General features: G+C 45.6%; 1 protein-coding gene across 3 annotated transcripts in view; it reads right to left on the bottom strand.

The window, feature by feature from the left end:
- Window positions 1-14235, bottom strand: part of PHTF1 (putative homeodomain transcription factor 1) — a 29552-nt gene that overhangs the window by 10598 nt on the left and 4719 nt on the right. Inside the window, exons 4-11 of one of the 3 annotated variants that reach the window (XM_059675098.1) lie at window positions 8821-8890; window positions 8197-8355; window positions 5164-5320; window positions 3795-3929; window positions 2526-2685; window positions 1328-1501; window positions 1132-1221; window positions 208-426 (exon numbers count right to left, since the gene is read on the bottom strand). In XM_059675098.1, the coding sequence (XP_059531081.1) occupies window positions 208-426; window positions 1132-1221; window positions 1328-1501; window positions 2526-2685; window positions 3795-3929; window positions 5164-5320; window positions 8197-8355; window positions 8821-8890 (1164 nt within the window). Of the gene's footprint in view, window positions 1-207; window positions 427-1131; window positions 1222-1327; window positions 1502-2525; window positions 2686-3794; window positions 3930-5163; window positions 5321-8196; window positions 8356-8820; window positions 8891-14235 lie in introns of those variants that run through there. The other 2 variants (XM_059675099.1, XM_059675100.1) reach the window with 2 other exon arrangements.

Below are 14235 nucleotides of genomic sequence, written 5' to 3'. Positions count from 1 at the left end.
TCTTACATATGCCTTAAAATTATACTGTGAGTCCAAAGAGTACAAAGGAAGTCAAAATCATCATGCTAGGCTCCATTTCCTCATCTCTAAATTAGGGATAATAAAAGCATCTCCTAATAGGATTATAAAGTGAAACGAGACCATACGGTGCTGGCACAGGGGAAGCACACAGTACATCCGGCTCCTGTTGCCATCGCCTGTACAGACCTGCTGAAACACATCCTCTTTGGGGTCACGTTTGGTCCCCGAGTGCAGGGTGGGCGCTGTCCCCTCACTGTCGCTGGTGACGGAGGACCTGCACTCCGGGCCGTGCAGCAGGTCGTCCCACAGCATATCCTCGGTCTCCGAGTCGTGGCGGGTGCTCTCGGAGTCTCTTCTCGACATGTGGAGGCTGCGAGAGCCGCCACTCATGCCAGATCGAGAGCACTTTAAAGGAAAACAAAGGAATGTTCTCACTCATTTTTAGAAACGGTCACACATCTGAAGTAACAGGAACACGGTTATGGCAACGGCTGGCAAGCCTTCCCACGTCAACCACAAGGCTTCACCTCACGTGACGGAGATGCTCTACCCCTGATCACAGCATTCCCATGGACCACCGGCCCCTAGCTTTCATGAGGGGACCGTCCGCTCCCACCTCTCAGGGGTCCTTTCCCAACAGCCTGTCCTCATCAGACGTAACCTCCCCTTTTCAGGTGAATATTAAGCAAGCTTCTTGTTACCTGGGCATCACCTATGACCGTAAGACTAGGTCACAATGGGGCGGTGAGTAAAGGGTGGCAGGGGCCAGATATATGGCGACGGGAGATGATCTGACTTAGGGTGGTGAGTGCTCCATGCAGTAAATACACAGGTCATGTGTCATAGGAACGCACCCCTGAAACCTATGTAACCTTACTAACTAATGCAGCCCCAATAAATCTCATTAGAAAACAGTAAGAAAAATACACAAAAAAGATTATGTCAAATGAAAAGAGTTCATTCTCTTTCTGGGTGAGAAGCTGTTAGGTGGACAGAGCTGGAGGCAGGGGAGGGGCAGGGAAACTATAAACACCGCTTTGGAACAACTACCCGAAAAGGGATGAGAAAGTCACTGCACTTGGACAATGCTCTCTCCAGGGGACCCATTACCTGGCTGAAGGCTGCCGATTCGAACTCGGACTCGGCCAGACTGTCGGAATCCCGCATAAAGTGACACCACTTGGTGGTGGTTTTCGTTACCTGCCAAATATCAAGCCAGCGGGCGACAGGACACGTGTTAAACACGGTGTGACTATGCGATGACTTACAGGTTAACGCCTAGACTCGCATCAGCTACAAAGGCCACCTGAGAGCTGACGTGCCGCGGGAGCATCGACCTCCTGTTCCTGACGTCGCAGCCGTTGTCGCTCGAGGCCCCCTCCACGCTGCGGCGCAGGATCATCATCTGGTTCCGGGCCTCCCCGTCTTCCTCACTCGACAGGTCGTCCGACACGCCGTTCCCCACGCGCCGGAAAGCCTCCTGCAGAGAGAGCAGTTCCTCCAGGGCCCCGACACGCCAGCAGCTGCACGTGCACACACCACGCAGCACAACCCAGGACGCAGTGCCAGGCAACTCCACACAACCCACGACCCTACAGCGCTCACCGCAAGACAGCAAAATGCTGAACTTGAAACTAAACGGCCTAAGCCACGAGGCTACGGGGTGGTGAGAAGCACGGGCAAGAGTCGCACCAAGTCTGCGCCCCGCCCGGCCACCTCAGGCCAGTTCCTGTGTGTCTGGGGCTCGGTTTCCTCCTGAAAAGCAATGACAGTCAAAGTGCCCGTGTCGCAGGCCTGTTGAAAAAATGGCCTGAGTGACTCCAGGCAAAGGCCTAGAAGAGTGCCCGGTTGTAGGAACGACTCAAAAATATTCGCTACTTTTGTGATTTCGTAATGTCACAGTTTAACAAGTGAGAACACATTTTCGAGATAAAGCAGCAGTCCGTCTCCGACTCAGAGCAGAACACCTCTCCCCAAACCTAGAACGCAGGCTCCCACACCTCACGCCTCTCCCCGAACCCGGCGATAACATCCCCAGCCCCGCTGCCAGGTGGGTCCGCAGCAGGTGCATCCCAACTCCAGTCCAAGAAACGGGAAGAATAAGCTACAGCAGCGGTTCTCAACCTGTGGGTCGCGATCCCTCTGGGGGTCGAACGACCCTTTCCCAGGGGTCACCTCAGACCATCGGAAAACACATGTATAATTACATATTGTTTTTGTGATTCATCACTATGCTTTAATTATGTTCAATTTGTAACAATGAAATTGGGGGGTCACCACCACATGAGGAACTGTATTAAAGGGTCGCGGCATTAGGAAGGTTGAGAACCACTGAGCTACAGTCTTACAGCCTCCCTTTCACGGCCTGTGCGTTTATATGTCGCTTATTTGTTAAGAGAAAGTATACAAGCCCATTAGCACGATTTCCCATCTCTCAGGGTGTCAGAAGGGAAACATTTCACACGGAGAGAAAAGATCCTGTGAGATTCACCCACAGCTCTTACCCTGCGGCACTGCTCCCCGTCGGAAAACTTCGCCTTCTCTGCTGTCGGCCACGTTTTAACCTCTGGCCGAGCCTGTCGCTTCTTAATGATGGGACGCAGGTAGCCGGTGTCCTTGTTGGTCTCGGTCTCTTTGTTACATGTTAATTTTCCTCGTTTTGTCCTATTTTTTAACAAAGAAAAAAGATGACTGATGAGCATCCTGAAATTAGCATCTTCCATGAAACCCAGTAAATTCGATTTTACTCTGAAAATCTAGAACATTCAGAAGCCATCCTGTTTAGACTTCTCGCTTGCTGAGGTGGAGGAAGGCAATGGTTACCCCTCCCCCCCCCCCCCCGCCCCGTCTCTAAAGCCTCGTCAGTTCCTTGAGAGGAGGCCTGTGCTGCCGGTTCTGCCAGGAAGCAGGTGCCGTCCTCCCCACGTTCCCTCAAACACAAACGGCCCCTCCCTCCCAGCGCCTGACGGGCCGCTTTGTAGAATGTCCGTCCCTCTCCGGTGCCTCAAAGCCCGGCCACGCTCCGCTCCGGCGTGGCTCCTGGGGACTCCCCCCCTCCAGAGTGACCCTCCGTCTGGGGCTGCCTGGCCTGCGGTCAGCATGCGGTCATGTGGCATCTGTGCGGTGACCGCCCCCTCCCCCCACTAACTCCACAGTAAGCCAGCGGGTGGGGAGGCCAGGGCCCAGCACGATGCTCAGTAGAACTCACACACACCAGCTAAGGCGTGTACATATCTCTTTGGGGAAATATGTGAACATACTTCATCTTCAAAACGGTCACTAAAGAACTTTATTTTCGAGTCACACTCATTAATATGCAGCCAGTCTTGAGTCCTACGCGTGTGGTCACAGCCTGCAGGGCTCTGGGAGGGAGGGTGTCTTGGGCCCACTTCCCTCCGCCCCACAGCCCCCGACGCCAGCTCCGCCTCCCTTCCCAGGCGTGGACACTGAAAACGGCCTCATCTTTTCCAAATACGTCCTCGCCCTGACGTAGGCTCGCATGGCTACGACAGTTGCCCTTTCGGAGGGTTGTGTTTCGGGATCCTGTGGCTGACCATCACTAAAGGCCGAGCAGAAGGGGACACTGTGGCAGGCTCCCGGGCTTACAGGTGACTGACAGACAGTGGGGACCTGCCGAGTAGGCAGTTCATGCAGCGCCTCCAACGCCAGCCGCGATGAGAACTGGGTGCTCCGGAGCCCAGCCGGAGTCTACGCCACGTAAACACCGACGTGAAGACAAAGTCACGTAAACATTTCCACGCGAGGCTGCTCACCTGCTGCCAAAGAGAGTCCCCCAAAAGCCACTGGTGCAGGGTCCGGGTTCCACAGTTTCGACTCCTCTGACTTTATCAGAGGAGTTATTTCCATTTTCTCGGCTCCCGTCACCATTCACAGTTTTTCGTAATTTTCTATAAAAAACACAAACATTTCAACACTTCAGATGATTCAAGACCTTTTCTATTTCTGCCCAAAATATCCCGTCCAGAAAGTGATCCTAACTGCTGCCACCTGAAATTAAGGGTAATGAACTTCCTATAAAGAAGATCAATTAGCAGGGATATTTCTGACTTAAGAGCAAAAAGAGGTGCCAAACAAAGACCTGTGCTAGCATCCTGTTCAATCATTAGAGAAATAGAACCGCTATCCAAAAACACTGCGGGAGAGCAGCTTTCACCTGCATGACGCCGTCCTCCCGGGCACCCCCAGCAGAAGGCACGATGCCTGTAAGTTCGGATGTCGGAAATCCACCCATTTGGCGCATTTAATCAGGAGAGCACAAAATAATAGCAACTGGCCGCTTAGTCCTGCTCTCCCACGCAGTTAAAGGATGCGTCCTATAAACACCACCGAGACACAGCACAGCACCCGATTCCCTCAGCAAGCATTACATCAACTGACCTGAATTTTCAAGGAATCTTCTTTTGGGGGGAAAAAAATTTATTTTGAAAATAATACTCAAAAAAAGAAAGAAAATTACTAAAAAATAAGAATATGTTGAAATTCACTACATCAAATGGAAATAATCTTATTTAGCACCTGCTTAAGGAAACAAAAATCTACAGGTACCCTGAGGAAAAATAAAAGCACATATGCCTAAGAGACCTTTAACAATTTCAAAGCCCGCACATAGCACCCAACCAATCACGACATGAAGGCAACGTGGAGAAAAGTCAAATCAATCTTTACTAGAAGTTCAGAGCACTTAGAAATCCATTCTTATTATGCACTATTGAGACAAGGTGAAATTTTTAGTAGCAGTAACCCAATTGTATCAAGATCCTTGTTTATAGTGAGTTTTCACCAAATTTTTATTAAGACTGAATTCTGAAGAAGAATGTTTTTTCAAAATCATTATTTGATATATTTTTTTAATAAATAATAATATGAAAATAGTATAGGAATTTCCTTTTAAGCAACTGTACTGAATGACAAAGTCCCACCTGTGACTAAAAATTCATGACAAGTCTTCTTAGCAACCGGGAGAAAAATGAAAAGCAAAGCATTCTTTCCTTTTTTAGCCAAAAAATAATAAAAAATACATGCAAATGGGAAGATTTTTTTATTACTTTAATCCAAGGTTTTTCAGGGTCTACAGTGTCTCTCCCAGAACATACCCGACCACCAGTGCACGTCTCAGCTCACCTTCTTCTCCGACTCCCATTGCTTCCCGACGGCCTTGCGATCTGCGTGGACACGATCTGACAGTGGACGGTTCCCATGAGGAGCATAAGGCACAAAGGTCCAAGCACTTCGCTGACATTCACAATGGGCATCATCAGGTACAACACGAGTGCTATCACTGAAAAGAAGAGGTTTCAGAACGTGAAGCCTCAGGGGTCGTCCGTCTTACACAATTCTAACGAGTCTATAAATTATTTCTACAAAAAAGCTACCATTTTACCAAGGACACCAGTAACAGCACATGAGTCCCTGACACACAATCCACCTGCACATTAGCCGAGTGAGAACCGGAGCCCTGTCCAGCAGTGCGAGCCCAAGAATCACCGCACGAGTCGATGGTGCAGAACGTCTAGTCCAGACGGAGACCAAGAGTTTATGAAACCTAATACACAACTTACCTCAACACAAAAGAAACTCTTCAGTAACGAACACGTGGAAAGATATGGAACTTTCTCTCACAAGTGACCAAAGAAATGCACATTAAAGGAGCACAATACTATTTTTTAAATAATTATTGCACAATACCATTTTTTGTATATCAAATTAGGTAACAATTTTTTAATTTATAATAATGCTGCTCAGACTATGGTAAAACAGGCACCCTCATCTATTATTTTCCAAAAGAACTGTGTCACCAACAATTTCACTAGACAAGGTGGGGCAAAAGGAGGTTTATAGTTGTTTATATGGAAAAAATAATAAATAATAATGCAAGAATAAACTGTTCCATGTACTCACAACTGTAAACCTGCTTGTGCCTAACTCAGTATGTACTAAAATCCTTAAAATGCTGACACCCTTTGGTCTGTCAATTCTGGTTCAGAGAATAAGTGCTAAAGAAATAACATAAAATATGGAAAACTTTGTTCATGATGGTATTAAAAGAAAAAAATCAGAAACAACCTAAATGCTCACAATTTGGAAACAGTTATGTAAATTATGGAGCTATAAAATTTTATATAATGGATTACTGAGCAACTATAAGAAGGCATATATGGTAAATCCATATGACAGACTATTATAAATACATTAAAATGAGCCCTAGCCAGTTTGGTTCAGTGGATAGAGCATTGGCCTGCAGACCAAAGGGACCCGGGTTTGATTCCCGTCAAGGGCACGTACCTCAGTTGCAGGCTCCTCCCCGGCCCAGGCCCTGGTCAGGGCTAGAGCAGGAGGCAACCAATCGATGTGTTTCTCTCACATCGATGTTTCTCTCTGTCTTTCCCTCTCTCTTCACTCTCCCTAAAAATCAACAGAAAAATATCCTCGGGTGAGGATTAACAACAACAAAAAAGGCATTAAAATGAGTGTATGCCCATATAATGGAATATTATACAGCCATTAAAATGATAGTTATGAAGACTTCATCACAGTGAAATAAAATTTAAAACTCAGGTCCTTATTCACACTAACTACATTTCGAGCACCAGTAGCCACATGGCCGGCAGTTGCTGTGCTGGGCACTGTGGGTGCAGAACATTTCCATCGGCACAGAAATCCCACTGGGCGGCACTGTCATGCCTTTAGAAAATGAAACTTACAGGTTGTCATTTTTATAACTTAATTCAGAAAAACCAACATAACAAACACAAAAATCCCTCTCAATCCTTTGACCCAACCCGACCGCCACTGCTCTGTGTGCTAACCCGTGTCTTTTTGCACAGGGACAACCAGTGTCCACTGCCCTCCTGCAGAAGGCATCCGGGTTGGCAGTGGCCACAGAGTGCTAAAGAGGACAGCCTGGTCCCTGCACAGGGTGAGGAGGGCAAAACATCGGGTGGTGCCGTGTAACAGGCAAATGAGAATGGATTCCTGCGGCCAGGACTGGGGGAGGGGGGCTGATTAGGAAGCAGAGAGAGGATGGCCTCTCTGTGGAAGTGACAGCTTCCATCTGAGCTGAGAACTTAAGGACAGAAAGAAGACAGCCCCTGAAAAGCCTTAGGGTTGTTTCAGAGCGAAGAGCTCTGTGTGAGGGACAGAAAAAGGCCACTGCGTGGAGAGTGAGCACGGAGGAGAGCGGTAAGACATGACGTCCAGCGGTCAGCAGGAACAGGTCACGTGGGGCACTGCGGGCCACGGTGAGGAGCTGGGATTGATTTTATTTTAGAGGCAGTGAGGAATCACTAGACTAGAGGGTTTCCAGCAGGAAAAGGACAGGATATGGTTCCTGTGTTAAAAGATTCCTCCAAGTGCTGTGACGGGAACGGCTGGTAGGAAGATGACTCAGAGCAGCCGGGCTCCAGCGGCCCAGGCAGAGGGATGCCGGCTCTGGGGACGGCGATGGCTCGAGACAGATAAACAGAGTCAAGACGTGTTTCGGAGGCTGAACTTACAGGCTTGGTGACAGGCTGGATGTGAGAGCTGATGGCAGGGAAGACTAGAAAGTTAATATTTCACTTGAAAACTGAAAACTGGGTGGTTGATGACATCATTTAATGAAATGCAAGTCCTAAAAAGGAACAAGCTTGTACAAAAAAAATAAAAAGTTTTTGGATAAAAAAATCTAGAGTTCCATTTTGGATCTGACTAAGCTCAAGACCCCTGTTACATCTCCACGGAAATGTCAGGCCAGCAATGGCATTTGGAGTCTGAAGCTCAGCAGAGGGATGTGAAGACACACATTTGAGAACCATCAGCGTATCCATTATATCCATTATATTTAAAGCAATGGGGCTTGAGAATACCCAGAGGTTAGAGGAGAATGGGGATCCCACCTGGAGGTGACCCCGTGCTCAATGCCAGACCGAGGAAGAGACGGAGAGGCCTGGCGGTGAGGCAGATGGGGGGAGGCGAGTTAGACCATTGTGTCTGCGCTCTCCGAGCAAATAATTTTAAGATGATCTCCAAACGCTGTATGTCCCCAGGTCCCTTCATTTCTTTGCACTTTCAACCACCAAATGAAAGGGTCAATGTAAGCACAGTAAGGTCTGTACCATCTAACAGCAAAAACAGCAAAAAGAAATGGGCGTCACGTGTTCCAATTCCTCCAATTACCTTGCATGAGGTAAAGCAGTAGCAGCCAAACAAAGATTTTTAAAGAGGTGACCTGAATCCACCAGCTGCTGAACAACGGGAAAAACACCACTCGAACGAGCCCCTTCCGCGTCAGAGATGTCCACGGAATTTCAGGTTTGGCTTTGGCAAATGTTGAGCCTTTAAATGTATAATAAGACAAAACGTCAAGCATTTGCATACACTGTACACTGATGCCCACTTGTAACACTGTATGATAAACAGGTGAGAGCAAAAATCAGCACATAAAAAAGTCAGCATATAGCCGAATAAAAAGAATCCTCTTAGACGTAATAACTTCTTGCCGCAGTCATGAGGACACACGCTCAAAATGAGTCAGGCTCGCCTGAATGTTATACCATGCTGCATATCTGTCTTAACTATAAATTCATCTCTCCCTCTTGAGTCATGTGGAAAACCATGTAATTTGTGTAGCCACGCGGGACTTAAGCAAAGGGGGAGGGGGATGCTAATGCCTGAACGGTGAGGTAAGATTACTTTGGGAAATTTAAGTACATTCTCACATAGAGACGATAGCTAAAAGTAACCTTCAGTACCGCATGGAGTAATAATACACACGAGAAACCAACCCAATTTCGAACTCACCTCGGATTAAGTCAACGTCAATCAAGTCTGCCTTTATGTGACCCATCTTTTTTGGTTTGTTTTTGAAGCCCTAGGAGGGAACAGAAACAGGAGTAAAGAAAAGCCCTTTGAAATGCAAAGGTAACTGAGTTTCTTGGTCTCTATCTCTGACTCCCTCTAACTGGAGAGGCTTACTCCTCAGGCTCCTTAAAGGAGCTGGTCCTTTCTAGACTTTTCACCTATGTTATAAAATGAAAACGAGCACTGACCAGCGATAAATACCAAACTGTGAAAAGCTCCCTTAGCAACAGAAACACATTCGTTCATTCATTCAATCAACAAACATTCAAGGTGTGTCTCCCACGTGCCAGACACTCCACTGGAGCTGGGAAGACAGCGGCTCCATCTTCAAAGGCTGTGTCAGCCCTCTCTCACCTGCCCGTTTAAACAAATAATACGAATGGAGTCGCAGCTGCCACCCCAGAGCAACGGCCTTGCCCGTCTCACTCCTCCAACCTCTGAGACGTTCGGACTGGCAGCAACCTTTGGGCTGGGCCTCAACAACATTGTGCCCTAAAGGAACTGTTTGCAAGGATAACAAGGAAGCAGGTAATGTGACCAGGGGACTGAAAGGAAACACAGTTTAGAATTAGCGTCACTAATGAGCTGTCTGCACCTGTAGAAACGCCTGCCTTCCACTGTGTACTCGTCCCCTTCCCTTTCTCATAAGTGCCCCTGCCTTTGCCTCCTGATTGGGACACTGGTCGGGCTTCTGCCTGAATCCGCGCTTCCTGACTAGCTAAGCTTTTATAAAATCTGAAATAAATGCTGTTGCCTTTCACCTGGGCCTTTCATGTGTGTTTTTTTTTTCAAATATTTTTATTGATTTCAGAGAGGAAGGGAGAGGGAGGGAGAGTTTGAAACATCAATGATGAGAGAGAAATCGCTGATCGGTTGCCTCCTGCACGCCCCTTACTGGGGGTCGAGCCCACTACCCAGGCAGGTGCCCTTGACCGGAATCAAACCTGGGACCTTTCAGTCCACAGGCCTACGCTCTATCCATTGAGCCAAACCGGCTAGGGCCGGCCTTTTCGTTTTTAAGTTAATACCCCCAGCATAACTGCAACGACTGACCGTAGTCCTACCTTTAGCAGAGGGATGAAAGCATGGGGGTGACTGCCCTCACAGACTCTATTTAACAGGGAATAAAAGATCAGTAAGCCCTGCCATACAGCTCGACCTCTCAGCGTCTGAAATTGCCACTGTATTGCCATTAAAAGATCAAACTGCTCTAGAGCCAGGCGCAGAAAAGGAAGTCACCGCTGACTGAGGGCACACGGTGAACAAGAGGATGGCGGCAAGGCGGGGCCAGCATGAGGAACGCGTTCTGACTCAGATTTAAAGTCCCAGGAAGGTTCCCAAAGGAAAGGTCTAACCTGAGGCCCGGAGGATGGACACGAATTTGCCAGGATGGACATGGGCACGTGCGGCAGCGGGGACTCGAGCAGAGCCTAAGCAACGGGACATAGCATGACGCAAGCTGCAGGAACGTCAACAAGCGGAGATATCATCAAGCTGGGAATGTGAGTTTGCCGGGAGGACACTAGGAAGTCAGAGGACAGTTTCAAATACGAGAAAGACAGTCGGGTTTGTGTGGAAACGTGAACAAGATCACAACAAGCCAGCTTCGGTGAGGATGAGGGGCGAGGGGAGACAGAGGCAGAGGAAACGGAAAAAGCTGCCCCAGTCGCCAGATCAGCGTCGCCAAGTTTTACCTGGAAGGGCAGGCGGATGTCAGGCCCGTGGGCTCCGTGGGCTGCGCGGTCTCGGGCAGCCACCCCTACTCAGCGGCTGCGCATCAAACTGCTCAGACGCAGCCGATACGCAGGGAGCACGAAGAGCCCGCTGTGCTCAGCAGAGGCGGCCAGGCCGGGTCATCAGGAGCATGAACTGGGCAACGTGTTATCTCAGAAGGTATTAGCAGGCAGAATCCAGAAGTTCTGGTCATTGGAAATGTGGATCGGTGTGAGACGAAGTCACAGCGTGAGCCCTCTAGCTCCTCAGTGAACAGGAAAGACAAGAGAAGGGACAGGACCATTCGGCTCTCATGCGGCTCACCAAGCCTGAAGCCTGCGGGAAGAATTCTCCTCCCACCTGAAGGACTGCAAGTCACATGACCACACAGCCATCTTCTCACGAGACACTGGGATACCCACCCACCTATCAACATGCATATTTACTTCTATAACTATTAATCTACCTCAAACATATTCCATACGTCTATCTTATTATTCAGGTAATTTCATTTAATATATTTTCCATTTTTGGAGTATTAGTAAATGGAATTCTGACTCTTTATTTCTGTATATGATTTGGCCATATTACCCAAGGCAATATTCAGATACAATGCAATCCCCACCAAAATCCCAGTGTCATTTTTTAAAGAAATAGAATGAGAAATCATCAGATTTGTATGTAACCAACCACAAAAGACCCCGAAAAGCCAAAGCAATCCTGAGAAAAAAGAATGAAACTGGAGGTATCACACTACCTGACTTCAAATTATACTACAGAGCTACAATAATCCAAACAGCCTGGGATTGGCCAAAAAACAGATGCACAGATCAATGGAACAGAATTCAGAGCCCAGAAATAAAGCAACAGGAGTAACAGGCAGATAATTTTTGAGAAAGGAGCCAGAAATACCCAATGGAGAAAAGAAAGCCTCTTCAATAAGTGGTGCTGGGAAAACTGAAAAGTGACATGTAAAAGAATGAAACTAGATTACAGTTGTCGCCATGCACAAAAATTAATTCAAAATGGACCAAAACCTAAATATAAGATCTGAAATGATAAATTAAATAGAGGAAAACATAGGTACTGCCCTAACCGGTTTGGCTCAGTGGATTGAGCGTCAGCCTGCGGACTCAAGGGTCCCAGGTTTGATCCTGGTCAAGGGCATGTATCTTGGTTGCGGGCACATCCCCAGTAGGGAGTGTGCAGGAGGCAGCTGATCGATGTTTCTAACTCTCTATCCCTCTTCCTCTCCCTTCCTCTCTGTAAAAAAAAAAAAAATATATATATATATATATATTTTTTTTTTAAAAAGAAAAAGAAAGAAATTTTAGGAGACAATTTTCATGGGGAATATGTATGAATTTCTTGTATACAACATTATGATGTATCCTATTTTTTCTATTGATGATTGAAGAAAGTAGCTATGTTGAGGTATAATGTATACACTAAAAATATCCATTTTTTTAATTGTACAGTTTTAGTAATTAAGTAGGTAGATTTCTAATAAGTTTATAGAGTTGTACAACCATCAACACATTCAAGTTTTGGAGCATTTTCTTTCACAGTAATTTTTACTCATTAGTATTATTTTATCTGTTTCTCTCCCAGTTTATTGTAAGCTCCATGAAAATAAAAGTACTGAGTGTTTTTTGCTCATTATTATTTACACCAAGTACACAGCCTCCTGCCTGACCTATGGTAGGTATGTACTCAACAAATATTGTTAAATGAAGAATTCATAGTGACTGTTTCAGTTTTATATTTGGCATTTCTTCCCCTTCTTTACTTTGACTCACTCTTTTCTTTCTCTGGATTTTTCATATATGAACTTAAATCACTGTACTCTTTCTTCTCGGACAGTCTAGACTCTAGACATTCTTTTGTTAATATAGACATTTTGATGAACTGACCAACAAAGTAAGACCCAAAGCATGGAGACATGGAACAGACTAACATACCTCAATATATGGGGGGGGGGGGGATGAGGAGAAACAAAAAAACTTATATTTATATGCATAGTTCATGGACACATTCAATAAGGTGGTGAAGACCTGGGAAGGTGGGTAGGGGCTAGGTTGTAAGGGGGGAAGGGAGAAATGGGAGACATCTGTAATACTGTTAACAATAAGTATGTGTGTATGTATATATATATACATATATATACATATATATACACACACACATATATATATCTATATCTATATCTATGGCTGCTAAAATATACGCACACACACATACATTTTGAGTGATATAATTTCATCAAGTATTACTTGGGAAGTATTCTGTAGATTTTATTATATCTATATGACTTCTCTCCTTCCAAAGTACAGAGAGGATGTAACCTTTCTCTACTCAAAAGCCATAAAAAATTTTCCATCTTCTACAGAATATCTAAAGTTCTCAGTAAAACAAGCGAGTCAGCTTCAAACTGGTTTATATCCTATCATCTCACCTACAAACCTTATCTCTAATCAGATTGAACTTCTTGCTCTTCCCTTTACTTCCATTTGTAAATACTTTCTCTTGTGCCCATCACCTGGCAGAATGCCTTAAACACAGCAGCTCAATGACTGTTTGTGGAGGAGTTCATACCACTTTTCATGGTTCAAGTTAAGATTTTTTTTAAATTTATATCTTTTATAATTTTGAATTATATTTTATTATGTAATTTTTAATTTTATCGTACTGTGATCTGATATTATTCTTTTGTTTTTTATTTCCTTTTTTATTTGTTTTCAAAATATTTATATTTATTTTCAAAATATTTATACTTGTGTAATCTATTTGCTGTTGTTATTAATCCTCACAGGAGGATATTTTGTTCCATTGATTTTTTAGAGTGGAAGGGAGGAAAACAGAGAGGGGGAGAGAGAGAGAGGGAGAGGGAGGGAGGGAGGGGGAGAGAGAGAGAGAGAGAGAGAGAGGGAGAGGAAAACATCGATGTGAGAGAGGCACATGGATTGGTTGCCTCCTTCATGTGCCCCAACCCTGGGCCAGATTGAACCTGCAACCCAGGTACGTGCCCTTGACTGGGAATCTAACCACTGAGCTACATTTTCCAGGGCTGTGTGTAATCTATTTTTAAATTACATTAAATACTACTTTATATCCCATAGTTTGGTCAATTTTAAACTTCTAAAAAGGCTTTTCTCCTACCACCATTAGACTGTAGAATTCATGAAGGCAAGGGCCATGTCTGTCATATTGAGTGTACTAGTATCCTTAGCACCTAGGACATGTTGGCACTTGTTAGGGTTGTCTTTAATTGTATTATTTCCATTGCTACTAAATGAAAAGTCATACATTAAGGAGTTCTTGGATTACCTTATGAGAGAACAATGAATAAAAATATACATAACAGATGAGGTTCAATTAAATGCAACAACAGACACTGAGTTCCTATTATGAACCAAGATGTGTTACCGAGTAAGGAAATACAATTCCCGCCCTTGAGGCCTATGAAGATGCACAGATCAACAAATACCCTTGATCAGAGAACTAGAAGGAAGGTATGTGCACAATGGCTTGGAAGTAGACGTTGAGGAAATGTTTAAACTGGGTAGGAAAAGGAGGGAGGTAAGGGAATGTGGGAAAACAGTTTATTGTCTTCACTATCTGATAAACATAGAGAACCGCCCC

Source organism: Myotis daubentonii, chromosome 18 (assembly GCF_963259705.1).
Source record: "Myotis daubentonii chromosome 18, mMyoDau2.1, whole genome shotgun sequence".
NCBI classification, from domain to species: Eukaryota; Metazoa; Chordata; class Mammalia; order Chiroptera; family Vespertilionidae; genus Myotis; species Myotis daubentonii.
Note: the sequence above shows the minus strand (reverse complement) of the source record. Positions and strands in the feature narration are given on the sequence as shown.